This window comes from Rhinolophus ferrumequinum, chromosome 9 (assembly GCF_004115265.2).
Source record: "Rhinolophus ferrumequinum isolate MPI-CBG mRhiFer1 chromosome 9, mRhiFer1_v1.p, whole genome shotgun sequence".
In the NCBI taxonomy this organism is placed as follows: Eukaryota; Metazoa; Chordata; class Mammalia; order Chiroptera; family Rhinolophidae; genus Rhinolophus; species Rhinolophus ferrumequinum.
In genome coordinates, this window is record NC_046292.1 from 10,213,622 (window position 1) to 10,232,249 (window position 18,628).

The window sequence follows — 18,628 nt, forward strand, 5'->3', positions numbered from 1 at the left end:
GCCACAGGTGACAATGCAGTGGGTTGAGGACTCAGTGGGAAAGGAACCCTCCTGAAGCAGTTTGACACTAAAGGAAGGGAGTGGGGGGGCGGGGAGGCGTGTCTAGGATGGGGTGATGGTGAGCGTGCACGCAGGTTAAATGGGAGGTGAGAGTGAAGGTACAAAAGGCGGTCATTGCTGAGCAGGGACCAGCCCAGGGTGGGAGGAAGGCAAGACCACTCGGAGCCCCTCGGTGGCCGAGGGACAGGGACTTGAAAGTCCTATCTGAGAGAGTCGCCATGCCGGAAGTCTGGGTCCTGGCAGGAAGCAGAGGGCACATTGAGAGCGGGTGTGGCGTGGCAGAGGTGAGTTTCATGAAGCGACTCTACAGAAGGTGGGCAGGACTCAGAAACCACCAAGGACAGTGTGAGTGAGGAGTTGTTCCAGCCCCCAGACCTGAAGGGTGAGGGGAGGGACATTTCCTGGAACCCAGAGGACTGGGGGAGAGCTGCCTGCTGGAGCTGTGTGACCCCACAGGGAGGGAGCCAGGGGAATAAATAGCCCAACCTCCCCCCTCCCTGCTCTCATCTCTGGTCTCCCATTGGCCAAACCCAAGCAGATGGCCAGGAGCCATCAGCACGTTGATGCAGCCACACAGGCTGGTCTGCTGGGGCAGAGGGCGAGGTGGGGAGGGGTGTGAGAGGGTCAGGAGGCGCAAACGGAGGACAGCCTGCAGGGAACGGGAGGGGTGCACGTAGGAGGCTGTTCATGAGGTGGAGTGAACGGCCCAAGACGAGGGACCTGCTAGCTGGGGGACCCGAAGGGAACGGCACGTGGCCGGACTGGGCCGGACTTGAGGACAGAATGTGACGGTGTCCAGAGGGCTGGGGGCAGAGATGGACTTGAGGGAGCTGGTGAGCTTGAACAGGGACCCGGGCTGGGGGAGGTGCGAGGCGGAGGGGGGGCCCATGGGGAGTGGGTGGGGAAACAAAGGTCATGATGAATCACGGAGAGGAAGGGAGGGAAGGTAAGGAAGGCTGGGGGTCCAGAGGTTACCACCTGAGACTGGGCTCCCGGGGTCCAGATGATGCCGGGTTGAAAACTGGCTTCAAAGGACGGTTCAGGCACATTTTGAGCCTTCGTGGTAGCTTTGCAGCTGACACTCAGCTTCTCGGGGAGGTTTCCTCACAGCACAGTGGAGGAGATGTGTGGTGGTAGTGGATTTGTTCAAGTCTCAGTATTTTATGGACTCACTATATACTTTTAAAAGATATTTAAAATGCAAGTGACCTTTTTTAATTAAAATTTATTGGGGTGACAATGGTCAACAAAACTACATAGGTTTCAAGTGTACAATTCTATAATACATCATCTGTACATTGCATTATGTGTTCACCACCCAGAGTTCTCCTTCCATCACCATAGATTTGACCCCCTTTACCCTCTTCTACCATATGCTCTCCCCTGGCAGGTGACTTTAAAAATGCATTTGTTTTCTATATTCAGTTCCACCCCCCTCCTCTCATTATTAAATCACTTTCTACTCTGAGAAGCACAGGACACTTACAAGGCAAGGGTACAGATTCTGCCATTAAACCTGCGTTCAAATCCTGGCGTTGTCAGGTGCGCCAGCGTCTTGACTTTGGATGAATCCCTTCACCTTTATGTGGGGGAATGGGGGAGCAAAATACGTATCACATACAACTTACCACCTTAGCCCTTTTTAAGTGTGTAGTTCAGTAGTGTCAAGTGTATGCACATTGTTGTGTAACCAATCATTAGAACTTTTTCATCTTGCAAATCTGAAGCTCTATCTCCATTCCCAGTTCCCAATTTCCCCTCTCCCCAGCTCATGGCAACCACCATTCTACTTTCTGTCTCTCTGAGCTTGACTATTCTAGGTGCTTCATATAAATGGATTCATGCAGTAGTTGCCTTTCTGTGATTAGTTTGTTTCACTTAGCTTAATGTCCTCGAGGATCGTCCATGTTGTAGCATGTGTCAGAATTTCCTTCCTTTTTAAGGGGGAATAATATTCCACTGCAGGTAAATAGGACATTTTGCTTATCCATTCATCTGTCGGTGGACCCCTGAGTTGCTACCACCTTTTCGCTACTGTGAATAATTCTGCTACGAAGACGAGTGTGTAAATATCTTCGAGACCCTGCTTTCAATGCTTTTGGGTCTATACCCAGTCGTGGACTTGCTGGATTATATGATAATTTTATTTTCAGTTATTAAAGAACTACCATACTGTTTTCATATCAGCTGCACCATTTTATATTCCCAGTAAATGCAGAAGTGTTCCAGTTGCTCCACTTCCTTGCCAACGCTTGTTATTTTTTGTTGTTGTTTGTTTGTTTGTTTGTTTGTTTTTGATAGTAGCCATCCTGATGGGTAAGAGATGATATCTCATTGAGGTTTTGATTTGCATTTTCCTCATGATGAGTGATGTCTGGCATCTTTTTGTGCGGTGGTTGGCCATTTGTATGTCTTCTTTGAAGCTAACGGCTATTCCCGTCCTTTGCCCACTTTTAATCTGGTTATTTATTGTTTTTTGTTGTTGCTATTGAGTTATGGGACTTCTTTATATAATACTCTTGATAGTAGCCCCTTTTCAGAGAGATGATTTGCAGATATTTTCTCCCATTCCGTAGATTGCTTTTCACCCTGGTGATTATGTCCTTTGATGCACAGAAGTTTTTAATTGTGATGTAACCCAATTTATCTATTTTCATTTTTGTTGCCTGTGCTTTGGGTATCATATCCAAGAAATCATTTTCCAATCCAATGTCATGAAGCGTTCCCCCATGTTTTCTTCTAAGAGTTTTATAGTTTGAGGTCTTACATTTAAATCTTTGATTCATTTTGAGTTAACTTTTGTATATGGTATAAGGTAAGAGTCCAACTTTATTCTTTTGACAGTTTTCCCAGCATCATTTGTTGGAAAGACTGTCGTTTCCCCATTGAATGGTCTTGGTACCCATGCCAAAAATCATTTGACCATATATGCAAGGATTTTTTTCTGTACTTTCTATTCTATTCCGTTGGTCTATATGTCTGACCTTATGACAATACCACACTGTTTTGACTGCTCTAGTTTTGAAATAAGCAAGTATGAGAACTGCAGCCTTTATGTTCTTTTTCAAGATTGTTTTGGCTATTCAGGTTCCCTTGAGATTCCATATGAATTTTAGGATGGGTTTTTCTATCTGTAAAAAATGCCATTGGGATTTTGATAAGGATTGCATTGAATCTGTAGGTCTTTCTGGGAAGTAATGACATCTTAACATTATTTTGTCTTCCAATCCATGAACACAGACTGTGTTTTCATTTATTTCTGTCTTCTTTAATTTCTTTCAGCAACATGTTGTAGTTTTCAGTGTACAAATCTTTAACCAGCTTGGTTTAGTCCTAAGAATTTTATTTTTTTGATGTTATTGTAAGTGAAATTATTTTCTTAATTTCCTTTTCAGATCGTTCATTGTTAGTGTATAGAAACACAACTGATTTTCGTGTGTTGATTTTATATCCTGCAACTTTGCAACTGAATCTGTTTATCAGTTTAAACAGAGTTTTTTTTGTGTGTGTGTGAAATCTTTATTATTTTCTACATACACGTGTACGATCATGTTGTCTGGGAATAGAGATCACTTTATTTCTTCCTTTCCAATTTGGATGCCTTTTTTTTTTTTTCTCTTACCTCATTGTTCTGGCTAGGACTTCCACTGCTACGTTGAATAGAAGTGGCAAAAGTGTGTATCTTTGTCTTGTTCTTGATCTTAGAGGAAAATCTTTCAGTCTTTCACCATTAAATATAATGTTAGCTGTGGGCTTTTCATATATGGCCTTTATTATGTTGAAGTAATTTCTTTCTATTCCTAGTTTGTTGAGTATTTCTTATCATGAAAGAGTATTAAATTTTGTTAAATGCGTTTCTGCATCAATTGAGATGATTATTTTTTTCCTTCTATTAATGTGATTACATTGATTGACTTTCATATGTTGAACCATCCAGCTTGCATTGCAGGAATAAATTCCACTTGGTCACGGTGTTTAATCCTCTTGTTTTATCTTACTATTTATTTTTATTGAGGTGTAAGTGACATACAACATTATTAGCTTCAGGTGTACTGCATAATGATTTGATATTTGTATATATAGCAAAATGATCACCACAGTAAGTCCAGTTAACATCCGTCACTATACATAGTTATAAAACTTTGTTTCTTGTGATGAGGACTTTTAAGATTTACTCTCAAACAACAAGTGTTGGCGAGGAGGTGGAGAAAAGGGAACGCTCATGCACTGTTGGTGGGATTGTAAATTGGTGCAGCCGCTATGGAAAACAGTACGGAGGTCCCTCAGAAAATTAAAACTAGAACTACCTTCTGACCTAGCAATTCCATTTCTGGGTTTTTATCTACAGAAATCCAAAACACTAATTTGAAAAGATACATGCTCCCCTATGCTCACTGCAGCACTATTTACAACAGCCAAGATATGGAAGCAACCTAAGTGTCCATCAATAGACGACTGGATAAAGAAGATGTGGTACATGTATACAATGGAATATTACTCAGCCATAGAAAGTGAAATCTTACCATTTGTGGCAACGTGGATGGACCTACAGGATATCATACTAAGTGAAATAAGACAGACTGAGAAAGACAAATACCATATGATCTCACTTATATGTGGAATCTAAAGAACAAAATAAATGAACAAACAAAACAGAAACAGACTCATAGATACAGAGAATAAACTGATGGTTGCCAGATGGGAGGGGGGTTGGGGGACTGAGTGAAAAGGGTAAAAAAAAAAAAAAAGAGAGATTTACTCTCTTAGCAACTTTTAAATATGCAATACAGTGCTAGTAACTGTAGTCACCATGCTATACGTTACATCCCCATGACTTATTTATTTTATATAATAACTGGATATTTGTACCTTTTGACCCTCTTCACCCATTTAACCACCCCCACCCCCTGCCTCTGCCAGCCACCAATCTGTTCTCTATATCTATGAGCTCAGTTGCTTTTTGTTTTTTAAGATCCCACATATAAGTGAGATTGTGTACTGTTTGTCTTCAGCTATCTGACTTATTTCACTTAGCATAATGCCCTCAAGTCCCATCCATGATGTCGCAAATGGTAAGATTTCCTTCTTTCGTGGATGAATAATCCATCATATGTATGTGTGTGTGTGTGTGTAGTCCTTTCGATGTGCTGTTTGATTCAGCTTGCTAGTATTTTGTTGAGGACTTTTGTATCAGTGTTCATATGGGATATTGGTATATAGTTTTCTTTTCTTGTGGTGTCTTTGGTTCTGGAACCAAGGTGATGCTGTTCTCTCCTTTCACCTTTCGAGTCTCAGCTTCTTCACCTATAAGATGGGGATAATACTAGAACCCCCTGTATAGGGCTGGTGTACAGATTAAATAAGAGAACACACACACAGTGTTTCATCAGGGCCCAACTCACAGGAGGCCCTCAAAATACATTAGATAATTATAATAGTAATAACAATAAATAAAAGCAGTTTATCTCATAGTGGGGCAGCTCAGATGGAGCTTATACATTCAGCCTATATTTGCAGCCGGGCTTCTGTCAAATTGTAGCTTTTAGGAATTTTCCAAGTAAGGGGCGGGAGTGAGTGGCTTTAGAGGGCAGACCTGGGAAGCTCTCTCTGGGCCTAACAGGTGGCAGACCTCATCCCGTTCTGTGGTGCATCCACAACTTCCTGCTTGCTTTAATTTCTTCATAATGGCTTGACAGCTTTTGAGGAACTGAAAGTAATGGGGCCTGGGAAGAGAAAAACAAAATGCAACACATAGAATTTCTCTCTTTGATGGGTCATCTGGGTTCACAGGGCACAAAGATCGATGGGAATGGTGATGAAGAAGACGTGGGCGGCACTTCCTCCCAAAACTAATGTGTTTTAATGTGTTTAAAAATACTTCATTTTTTAGAACTGTTTTAGGTTTACCGGAGATTGAGCAAACAGTACGGAGAGTTCCCATATATCCCCCCACCAGCGCACAGTTTCCTCATTCCTGACACCTTTCACGAGTGTGGTACAATTGGTACAACCGACAAGCCAATATTGAAATATTATTATAAACTGAAGTCCATAGTTTGTATTTCGGGTCACTCTCGGTGTTGTGCGTGCTATGGGTTTGGACAGATTGTAATGACACGTGTCCACCCTTGTATTACCACACAGAGGAGTGTCACTGCCCCAAACACCCTCTGTGCGTCATCTATTCATCCCTGCCCGTCTCCACCTGAGCCCGTGGCAGCTACCGATCTTTTCACTGTCTCTGTAAGTTTTACTTTTTCCAGAATTTCTCATAGTTGAAATCATCTAGTATAGAGAGCCTTGGCAGATTGATGTCTTGCACTAAGCAGTATGCAGTTAAGGTCCCTGTGCGTTTTGTGGCTTGGATAGCTCATTTCTTTTGATCACTGACTACATTTTATGGTATGGTTGTACCACAGTGTGTTTATCCAGTCACCTTTTAAAGGACATCTTGGTTGTTGCCAATTTTGGGCAATTAGGAATAACGCCGCTATAAACATATATCCAAAGTAGATGAGTCTTAAAACTCAACAGTAAGAAAACAAACAACCCAATTTAAAAATGGGCAAAAGAGGGGAAACTGCAGTGGCAAGACAGCCTTAGTCCTGCCCTCACAGGGCTCCAGCTCAAGGGGCCCGGGCATTGCCTCAATGCGGGGTCCTCATCTCACGGAACAATCCCTCTGGCCCTTCAGTGCCAGGGGTCGTCCTATTCCCTTGCAGTCCTGGGAGCGCCACCTCTCCCACCTCCCTGTCCAGCCGCCATGTTCTCCTGCCCCAACCATCCAGCAGCCTCCTTCCTCCCGGTCCTCAGAGGCCACTCTCACTTCTCCAGTCCATTCTCCCAAGTGTCTCCCCAGGCCCTGGACATGGGGAGAGTTCCCCACCCCGGCCCTGACCATAGTTCGGCGTCCAGGCAGTTTTCCTCTGTGATAAAGGTGGGAGGAGTTGCAGGGACAGCTGCAGGTTTCCCTTGGGAATGAATGAACTGGATCTGGCGTGTGTCTCTGGTCACTGAGACCAGCCCCTCAGAGTTGCATAGACCTGCATCTAAACATCAGACTGGACTCCTCACTTGTCCACAGTCTTGGGGGACTTGGGACAGGGGAGAGTACAACTTCCAGTGCTCATCCCCAGGGGCCTTTTATTATAATCAACGGAAGTGACAATTAGCTGGGTGACCGAATACAAAAAGAAAGAAAGCAAAGTGATCTCATGATTCGATTTACCTCACACTCTGAAGTGTCACTTCTTATGTCACGGTGGCATTCTACCATAATAGGACATTTTTCCTGCTTCTTGGGCTCCTTGGAACACATTGGTCACCAAGACAGTCGATGGCCCTGCTGTCAACAGGGATAATCTAGCAATTTCTTTGGTCTCTAAGATGTGACTAGAGGCCACCTTCTCTCTGATTTTGAAAGGAAATTAAGTGTAACATTCTGCTGATTAGATGACAAAGATGAGGAGAGGGACCAGGCCTGGAATTGGTGGGTGTGGGGATTGGGAACCTGGCCTTTCAATCTTTTATTAGAGTGTAGATTGGCTTTTGAGACGGATTTGGTGATACCTGTTAATGTCCCTCAGCCACAGACCATCAGGAGGACACTGGAGAGGAACCTGTTCTGTCCATACTCCTAGGTGACCTCATCTCCTCACAGAAGGACCCTCGTGGGGTCAGGGGTTAGGGTAAGCCTGGCTAACAAGGCTCACAGTCCAGGGAACTGGCAATTACCTAGGAGATCAAATTCAAAATTAAATAAAACACGCAGAAAATTTTATTATAGGTCTAGCTCATGATATTGAACTGCTACTTAACGTTCTACAGTGGAAAGTACCATAATCCATCAACTCTTCTCATCTTACAAACATGATGGAAAGACAGTGCTGACCACGAAAGCCCTGTCTCTGCCCTTAAAGATTTTGAAGTATAGCAATTTATTTGGTCAATAAAGGCGTAAATACACGGACAAGCTCAAAGTACCATGTATTCATACAATGAAATATTATTGAACCATAAAAAGGGATCAAATACTGATCCATGCTGCAACATGGGTGAACTTTGAAAACATTGCTCTAAGTGAAAGAAGCCAGAAACAAAAGGTCAATGTATTGTAGGATTCAAAAAAAGAAAAAAAAACGAAAGAAAACTGGGCAAAAGATCTGAACAGATGCATCACCAAAGAAGATATATAGATGGCAAATAAGCAAATGAAAGTTTGCTAAACATCACATATCATTACAAAATCACAAATAAAACATGGAATAGCTCTTCATTTATTTAGATCTTTGATTTATTCCATCAAGATTTTGTAATTTTCTTAAATAGATCTTGTACATATTTTGTTAGATTTTACCTAAGTACTTCATTTTTTGGTGCTAATGTAAATCGTGTTGTGTTTTCTATTTCAAATTCTAGTTGTTCATTGATGGTATATAGGAAAGCAATTGACTTTTGTATATTAACCTATATCCTGAAACCTTGCCATAATTGCTTATTAGTTCCAGGAGTTTTTTGTTTTTCATGATTCTTTGGAATTTTCTACATAGGCAAAATCATGTTATCTGCAACAAAAAGTTTTATTTCTTCCTTCCCAATCCATATACCTTTTATTTCGTTTTCTTGTCTTACTGCCTTAGCTAGGACTTCCAGTACCATGTTGAAAAGGAGTGGTGAAAGGGGCCGTCCCTGCCTTGCGCCTGATCTTAGTGGGAAAGTTTGTAATTTCTCACAATTACGTATGATATTAGCTTTAGGTTTCTTGTAGATGTTCTTTATCAGGTTGACAAGGTTTCCCCCCTTAATCGTAGTTTTTCAAGAGTTTTTTGGTGTGTTTTTTTTAAATCATGAACTGGTTTTGGATTTGGTCAAATGCTCTTTCTTCATCTGTTGATATAATCATGTGGTCTTTCTTCTTTAGCCTGTTGATGCAATGGATTATTACATTAATTGATTTTCAAATTTTGAACCAGCCTTACATACTTGGAATAAATCTCATTTGGTTGTGGTGTATAAATGTTTCTATACATTGTTGGATTCTATTTGCTAATATTTTATTAAGGATTTTACATTTATGTTGATGAGAGATATTGGTCTATAGTTTTCCTTTCTAATAACATCTTTATCTTGTTCTGATATTAGACTAATGTTAGCTTCATAGAATGAGTTGGGAAGGGTTCCCTCTGCTTCTGTTTCCTGGAAGGGATTGTAGAGAACGGGTATCATTTCTTATTTAAATGTTTGATAGAATTCACCAGTAAACCCATCTGGGCCTGATGCTTTCTGTTTTGGAAGGTTATTAAATATTGATTCAAATTCTTTAATAGATATGGGCCTATTCAGATAATCTAGTCCGTATGTAAGTTTTAGTACATAATTTCCTTCAATGAATTGGTCCATTTCATCTAAGTTATTAAATTCGTGGACATAGAATTATTCATAATATTCTTTTGTTATCCTTTCAGTGTCTGTGGGATCATAGTGAAGGCCTGTCTTTCATTTCTGATCTTAGTAATTTATAGCTTCTATTTTCTTGGTTAGCCTGCTGGAGACTTTTCAATTTTACTGATATTTTCAAAGAACCAGATTTTGGTTTCATTGATTTTTCTTTATTGTTTTATTATTTTTTTATTTCATTTCTTTCTGCTCTAATTTTTATTTCTTTTCTTCTGCTTGTGCTAGATTTCTATTGCCATTCTTTCTCTAGTTTCCTAAAATGGAAGCTTAGATATTGATTTTAGATCTTTCTTCTTTTCTAATACACATATTTAATGCTATAAAATTTCCTCTAAGCACTGACTTTGTTGTATGCCACAAATTTTGATAAGTTGTATTTTCATTTTCATTTAGTTCAGGATAATTTTTTATTTCTCTTGAAACTTCTTCTTTGACCCATGTACTGTTTAAAAGTGTGTTCTTTAATCTCCAAGTATTTTGGGACTTTCCAGCTTTTTTTCTGCTATTTATTTCTAGTATAATTCCATTGTGATCTGAGAGCATACTTTGCATAATTTCTATTCTTTTAAATTTGTTGAGGTATTTTTTTTCATATTGGGGAACAGTTTGTTTTTCCAGGGCCCATCAGCTCTAAGTCAAGTCGTTGTCCTTCAGTCTACTTGTGGAGAGCACAACTCAGATCCAAGTCCAGTCGCTGTTTTCAATCTTAGTTGCAGAGGGCACAGCCCACCATCCCATGAGAGAATTGAACCGGCAACCTTGTTGTTGAGAGCTCGCACACTAACCAACTGAGCTATCCGGCCGCCCTGTTGAAGTATATCTTGTGACTCAGAGTGTAAGCTTGAGAAGAATGTGTGTTTTGTTGCTGGAGGACGTAGTTATAAATGTCAGTGAGATCCAGGTGATTGATGGTTCTGTTCAGTTCAGCTTTATCCTCACTAATTTTCTGTCTGCTGGATCTATTACCGATAGAGGGATGTTGAAGTCTTTAAGTATGATAATGGATTTGTCTGTTTTTCCTTGCAGTTCTATCAGGTCTTTGCCTCACATATTTTTATGCTCTGTTGCTAAGTACATACACATTAAGGATTGTTATGTCTTCTTGGAGAACTGGCCCCCTTATCATTATATAATACTCCTGGATAACTTTCCTTTTTCTGGAGCCAGCTCAATCTGAAATTAATGTAGCTATGCCTGCTTTTTTCGTGTGTTTCAATATTTTCACTGCTAAAGTAGAAATTTGCAAAGTGGGTAAGAGCGCAGATGTGTGAACCAGGTAAACCTGGGTATAAGCCAGGCTAGTCAAGCTGAGTGACTTTGGGCAAATTTAATCATTCTGTGCCTCAGTTTCCTCTTTTACAAAATGGAGAACTATCCCTTTGGATTATTGTGAAGATGAAATGGCATAATGCAGTAAAGCACTTAGCAAATTTCCTGGCAGGTAAGTTTTAGTTAATATATTCTATTAATAGAAGCTATTATATTATTACTTAATAATATATGAGTTATTTATTATATTATTAACATAAGCTGTTGGTTATTTTATTATGGGGCTTCAGTACAGATTTTTAAATACAAGTACTCTTTGTATGAAAGTGAGATGAGACACTGAGAGGATAAACTTAGAAAATAGTAGCAAAGTCTTGGGCTCGAGTGGATGCCTCGTCGGCAGTGTCTTGAAAAGACCCAAGACTTCGCATGTGCCCTGCAGCCCACAGTCCAGGGGCACAATGCCAGGGGAATGTGGTATTTCCTCCTGGGGGCTGCGTTTTGCTTCTTATTAAAGTGAAATTATAGAGGAGCCTTCTGACCCCACTGCCGATTCACAGACACACTCTCTGGGGTCTCCTTCTTTTAGGCAAGTGTCATCACATCAGGCCCCTTTGGTTAGATAAACTCTGACAGGCTTTTAAGAAGCAATAGAAATAACTAATCGCATGGGAAAACCTTCATTGTACATCACAGTTTTTTAAACGTAGTTATAAAATTGTGTTCTATGACATGATCTCAATTTTGTTTAAACTTTTAAAGATTACAAGCATAAAAAAAAATTAAAAAGACTGGAAGGACGTGAACCACAGTTAAATGGGACCCTAAGGGATTTTAATGTCATCTTTGTGCTTTTCTCTAATTCTCATTTTCTGTAGTATTAAGAAAAACATATTGTTTTTAAAATGAATAGAACAAACAAAAGAATACAACAATCATTGCAAAACCTCCCCTCAACTTAATATACCCTATTCCATAAACTTGGCATTTTCCTTGCAGAAAAATGGACGGTTGTCACTTGCCAACAGATCTTTCTGATTTGTGTTTGGGCCATTTCTGCTTTCTGTCCTGCCTTCTGGAACAACCGAAAGCGTACTTGCATGGGGTGAGGGAAATAGACAATGGCCAACTCCCTGGCCAAACCTGTGCCCAATCAGACTCCCGAATTTCCTACCTGATTCCCCACCCAACAACCTGGGCACCTGTCCTGAGTCTGTAGTCAGAGAGAGCACATATCCCAGCTTCGCCATGCACTGGCTGTGTGGCCTTGGGCAAGTCACTTAACCTCTCTGACTCTCAGCATCTTCATTTAATGAGGATTGTGGTGCCCATCTAGCCAGATGAGACACTGGGCACATTCTGGCACCCAGTGACACTAGTAAATGTCAGGGGGCCCGTCCTTATTGTTTTCCTGGCTATGACCGCCCTCCTCCTCCTCTCAGTCCGCTGACATCGACAACCATCATGCGCTCATTGAATACAACGAGGCCGACGGCAGCTTCGTTCTCCAGGACTTCAATTCCCGCAACGGCACCTTTGTCAACGAGTGCCACATTCAGAATGTGGCTGTGAAGCTGTTACCCGGAGACGTCCTGAGGTTTGGGTCTGGAGGGCTGACCTACGAACTGGTCATTGAAAATCCATCCCCGGTGAGTACAAGCCCCCCACGGCATTGGGGGGCGGTGGGGGGCGTGCAGAGGTGCGGTGCTGTGTCGCCTTCCGAGCAGCTCGAGGCTCAGATACAGCCAAAGGTGGAGCTCGTCCAAAGCGCGTCACTGATTTCACGCTACACACACAGTGGCAGGCCCAGGTCTCGATTCTGCGAAGTACAGACCGATCTGAGTGGGTTCCTGGAGGAGCGAGTCCTCACGCCCTCTTCTGGGCATTTTGTGGAATTACATGCAAGAGTTTTATATCGTATTTCCCTGAAAATAAGACCGGGTCTTACGTTAATTTTTGCTCCAAAAGCCGCATTAGGGCTTATTTTCAGGGGATGTCTTATTTTTTTCATGTACTACAATCTACATTTATTCATTTATTCATGTACAACAATCTACATTTATTCAAATACAGTCATGTCAGCTTCTTCTGGAATATCGTTATAATTCTCCAAACCCCGAATTCCAGCTTGAATTTCTTGTGACTCCATTTCCCGTAGAACCATCGGCCCCAATCTCTCATGTCCAGCAATAGAGACCTCCTTAAATGAGCACTTCCTGTCCATGTAGCCTGCTCGTAGTGCTTTGGCAACACAGCTGTCAGTGATTTTATCCCATGAATTCTTCACCCAAGTCACGACCTCTTGCAGGCTAGGCTTCACAAAGTTTCCACGCTGATTTCTCTCCATTCTATTTTCATTGTTGTCACTGATTTCCATTCACAAATCGTCCTTGAATGGCTTGTTTATTGCAATATCAAAAGTCTGGAGATGGGCAGTCATTCCTGCGGGAATCATTATTTGATCTATTCTTCTCTCTGCAAGGAAGTTCTTCAGGTCTTTAGCACGGTGAGTGCTGGCTGAATCCCAGACTGGCAGACCTCTTTGGCCACCTCACGAAACAAGTGGCAACATTAAATCGACCCACTTCCTTATAACTGCTCATGTGCACCAGGCTTTTTCAGTTTCAAGAACATAAATGCCTGAAACACATTTAACCTTATCTTTCGTGCCCTTAGTGATGATTAGAGGTGGAGGTTTCTTTCCATCCAGACGAATTGCCAAAATGCAGGTAACACGTGCACTTGCGTAATCAGTGGAGGGAATGTAGATGGACGAGGCACCCCTCTGATCAATTGTCGTTTGAGATCCTTGGCCCATAAACACTGCAGTTTCATCCATAGCAATCATGTTGGAGAGTTGGGATTTAGAAAAGTCGATGCCATCAACAAAGGACTTGAATGCAAGTACACGCTTAATAATCTCAGTATCTTCCAACTTGAACAGTGTTGTCGATCGTAGAGACAGTTCATGTCGCTGAAGGAAGCCATCCAGCCAGTGTTGTGATGCTTTGAATTCTTCTGGGGATATTTCTAACTGTGGTGCCATTGCAAGGGCAAATGCTTGACTGTCAGCCCTGCGCACAACCAAAGGCTTTGCTCTCCTGTCAGCAATGCATTCACAGATGATGTCTTCCAGCTCAGGAAATAATGGTTGCCGACTTGATCCACACTTGCGCTTCTTAGCATTTCCCATGTCCACCTGTTGACTGAGACTATCGTGCTCTGCTCAGCATTTTCAGACCATTCGGAGATCCAACTTCTTCTCTTTGCAGAAAGCCGTAAGATTCTTGCCCTGGGAGTTCTCCACAATTCCTTTTTTGTACTTGACGGAATAGCTCTTTCTTTTCGCACTCATCTTGTCTGGGGATCAAAGTATTATTCCCTTTAAATCTACCATTAAATCAAGTGTTAATTGATGACTTATGAGACAGGAGTGGCAACAAAAATGATGACAGTTAAGAATGATGGTCCACACAAAAGTGACGAAAAATTGCCAGCACCAGAATTCAGAAAACGTTTCTTTATTTCACACGAGTGCATTAAGTACGTCCGTTACAATACACGACGTATTGAATTATGAAGCTTCATATTAGACACAACCATGTCCGTTCGTTATCAAGTGCGCACGTTATTCTTGCGTTGTGTGGGTACTCTGATTGGTCCCTCAGCAATAAGTCTCAAGTTCATCTGTTTACATAGGCGTTTACCTCTCGTCCAAAGGCATCCGCTTGGGTATTTACAAATACTTAATTATAATTTATATTATCATTTATTTTAAGTATTAATGTCATTAATAATATTTACATTTAATTATATATTAATATTATTATTTTATAATTCATTACGTCTGTCGTGTGTTGCAACAGACATACTAACTGCATCCATCTGGCTGACCATCTTAACTGGGGCTTATTTTTGGGGTAGGGCTTATATTATGAGCATCCTGAAAAATCATGCTAGTGCTTATTTTCCGGTTAGGTCTTATTTTCAGGGAAATACGTTAGTAGCCAACAGACCTATAATGTTTTCCTGAAAATGTGAAGCTTGGTGACGGGAGGTGGAAAGCAGGTGTGTGCTTTTGAAAACTCAGAGATAGACGCTTCCTTCCTAGGCAGATCTGTGTGTGTGGCTTCCTAGCTTTGTGACCTTGGCCAGGGTTCCGTGTATGCCTAGGCTTCTCAACAGTGTGTGGCTTGGAGAGAAGCTGTTGTCATACCCCGGATCAAACATGTTCCTGGGATCGTGGCCTAAAGCATGGCCCCAGTTTAAACAGAATGTAACACAAACCTTATCCATAAAAGCTCAGTCACAAGGAACATACGGTTCACCCGGGAGGCAGGATCACGCAGTGGTTAGCAACACAGCCTTTGGTCAGAATCCCAACTCCGCCACTTGTTTATTCCGTATGCTCTTGAGCAAGCCATTGGACCACTTGGGACCTCGGTTTCCTTATCTACAAAATGGGGCCAGTGACAGCAATGACCTCGCAGGCTTATCTCAGGGCTGAATGAGACGGTTATAATTGTAAAACTCCCAGCACGGTGCCCATTTGTGGTAAGCACACAAATATTATCTGTCGCGTGTATCCCCACGAGGTGGTGTTTGAGCCTCACTCCCCAGCACCAAGAATGCTGCATGGACTCCGACCCCTGAGGCTTAAAATTCTTTCTGGGACGAGGCTGAGTATACATAAGTAAAATTTAGAGACTCTAGACGGAATCCTGGGGTTTGGGGCCCTTGGGTAGCCCTAAATATGCCCTCCAAGAAGATCAATGGCATCCCTCAGGCTGCCTGGGCCATGACGCCACGTCCATCACTCTTGGCTTTGAAAATCTGGGGTCGACATTAAAGCGTGTTTGCTCTTGGAGTCTGGTAGAGTCTGCTGGCAACCTAAGGAGGGTCTCTTGACCCAGAGGGATTGACTTCAACACAGATTCTAAAGATCCCCACGTGGGAACCACGTGGGAAGGGGACCAACAATGTCGGTCTCTGGGCCTCACCCCAGGCCCAAGGACTCATACTTGGGGTTGCCAGATAAAATGCAGGACACCCAGTCAAATTTGAATTTCACATAAGGAATAAATGTTTTAGTATAAGTAGGTCCCCAATATTTCTTTAGAAAACGTATTTGGTGTTTGTCTGAAATTCAGATTTAATTGGACACCTTATATTTTATTTATGTATTTATTTATTCGTTTATTTATGCAAATCTGGCAACCCTGCGCCTACTCCCTTGGGAGTGGGGTCTGGGAATACACATTCTCACAAGCTCCCTGATGATTCTGATGCACCCCCAACAGAAAGGAAACCCTATTTTAGAATCGTGGCACATTTATGGATTTGTTTAGGGACCAAAGAAAATGGAATTTCAAACCCCAAGTCTGTAAATCCAAGTTTGTGAAGTTTGAGTCTATGTTCCTCTAGCATGTCTGATTACAGGAATTTTTCTGGAATGTTCAGAAAAATTACAGGTTCCCAGCCTCCTCCCTGAGAAATTCTGATTTTTGTGGCTTACCAGTGTGGGGGGAAGAAAACCAATTAATATCTGCACTTTTTCATTTTTTCATACAAAGGTAATTATTGAAAACTTATTTATAGGGACACAAAATTTGAAATCTAAAATGCCCATCGAAAGTGGGCATTGTCTCATAAACTATAGAGTTTGTTCATGTACGGAATACTGTGCCACTTTCTTCGAAAACCTTTTTATTGAGATATAATTGACATACAATACACTGCACACGTTTGAAGTATATAATTCGACAGGTTGTGATACATGTATGCACCTGTGAAACCATCACCACACACGAAACAGTGACCATATCCATCATCCCCCGAGGTTTCCTCAGGAGCACGACATTTCTTTGTTTGCTTGCTTTTAACAGCCTCGCTGAAGTATGATTTACACAACAACCTTTGCCCATTGGAAGTGTACAATTTAATCAATTTATTGTATTTACCGAGTTATACAGCCGTCACTATAATCCACTTCCTGAACATTTCTGTCCATTTTATCCCTCCCCCCACCAAGAAACATTGGAGGTACTTGGGTTTCTTTTGTTTCTAATTTTTAAAGTTGTGATAGAATTGACCGTCTTAACCATTTTTAAGTGTACAGTTCAGTGGCATTAAATACAGTTCACATTGTTGTGCGACCATCTTCAGAACCGTTTTTATCTTCCCAAACTGAAACTCTATGCCCGTTAAATAAAAACTCCCTCTTCCTTCCTCTCCCCAGCCACCCTCCTTTCTGTCTCTATGAAGCTGACTACTCTAGGTGCCTCCTATAAATGGACTTTTACCGTGTTTGTCCTTTTGTGACTGCCTGCTTTCACTTAGCGTAATGTCCTCAAGATTCATCCCTGTTGTAGTATGTGTCAGAATTTCCTTCCTTTTTAAGGCTGAATAATATTCTGTTGTGTGGATACACCATATTTTGTTTATCCATTCATCCGTCCACGGCTACTTTTGGCCATCAAGAATGAAATTGTTATAAACATGGGTATACAAATACGGAAGGGGTACCTCATTTTAAGACGTGCTCCTTATACCAGATAAGAGTGGGTAACAGTGATGAAGAGCTCTCACCTTGACGAGAGAAGAAGGAAGACGATGTTTTGATGCCACTGTGCTAAGCAATTTACCTGCTTTCCCTTATTTAATGCTTACAACAATCTATGAGGTGGGTTCTCTTGGATTCCCATTTTACAAACAAGGAATCCAAAACTCAGAGAGGCTGAGTAATTTCCCCAGGGTCACACAGCTAGTCAGTACAAATTAAACTCTGTCCCCACTTGCAGGTAATGGCAGGGAAGAGAGAACCATTTAGTCATGCTAACTAGAGCAGTATCATCAGCTGGTTTTCAAATAGAGCAAAGCACACTTTCATGGTGACTTGAATATACATGAATTTCTTGAATTCTTATTTCTACGTGTAGTTGCATCGTGCTTTCTTCCCTGAGTCACTCCAGGTACAAGCACAAATGCTCCCTTGGCCTGTGCCCCAGGCACTTCAGCCTGAGCCTTTCTTTCCAGTGAGCGATTTTTTTCCAGCAGGACTCGCCCTGACCCCATCTTCCCCCCACTGCTCTCTGCTCGGGTCTTCCTAGATTGAGAGACTTCCGTGCAGGCATCCTCTAAGCTCTTATTAATGGAGGAGTCCTTTGCAGGGCCTGAGTGAGGGCAGCCAGGTGACAGTAACACATTCCTACGAATTCCACTTCCTGTGACCCAGACCTGTGGGCTATTTGTAAAAAAGAAAGAAAATTTGAAAAGAAGGAAGTATTAAAGAGCATCTCGCATCGAATATTTTGAGGCCCCATTTTCCTAAGAAATCTGTGGCCATCTTGATTCCCGCGTGCTCTTGTTGCTGAGTAATTTTGGGGTCCCAGGTGAGGGCACTGTGTTTCCCCCAGGACAGTTCATCCTGATGTCATAAGGGCTGGGTGATCATAACTTTTCTTTTCCTGACAACGCGTTCCCAAATGAAAACATTTAATTCAGGCTTTGTGGTGACTATAACCAATAAAGAAGGATGTGACAAATGTGGCTGGTGGGGAGAAGTTAGGGAACTAGACATGTTTGCAGATGTCACAGTGGTTAGAACATGCGTCACGATGTCAGGCTAACTTGCAGTCCCAGCCCTGCTCTCCCTCTAGCTGTGGAATCACGCACAAGTCACTTCACCTCTCAAAGCCTCAGTTCCCATTACTGTAAAATTGGGGTGACAGTAGTGCCTACCACACAAATCGCTGTGGTGTTAAGTGGGCAGTGTATATAATTGCCTAGCCCAGCATCTGGCACCTACGATAGGTGCATGCTAACTCTCTGCTTTAGAATGAAG

At 41.9% G+C, this 18,628-nt stretch overlaps 1 protein-coding gene across 12 annotated transcripts in view; it reads left to right on the plus strand.

Annotated features, from left to right (window-relative positions):
• The window catches only part of FHAD1 (forkhead associated phosphopeptide binding domain 1), a 122,473-nt gene that overhangs the window by 16,613 nt on the left and 87,232 nt on the right, over nt 1–18,628 (plus strand). For all 12 annotated transcript variants that reach the window (XM_033115852.1, XM_033115850.1, XM_033115854.1 and 9 more), the window contains exon 3: nt 12,228–12,434. In XM_033115852.1, coding sequence (XP_032971743.1) covers nt 12,228–12,434 — 207 coding nt within the window. The remainder of the gene's footprint in view (nt 1–12,227; nt 12,435–18,628) is intronic.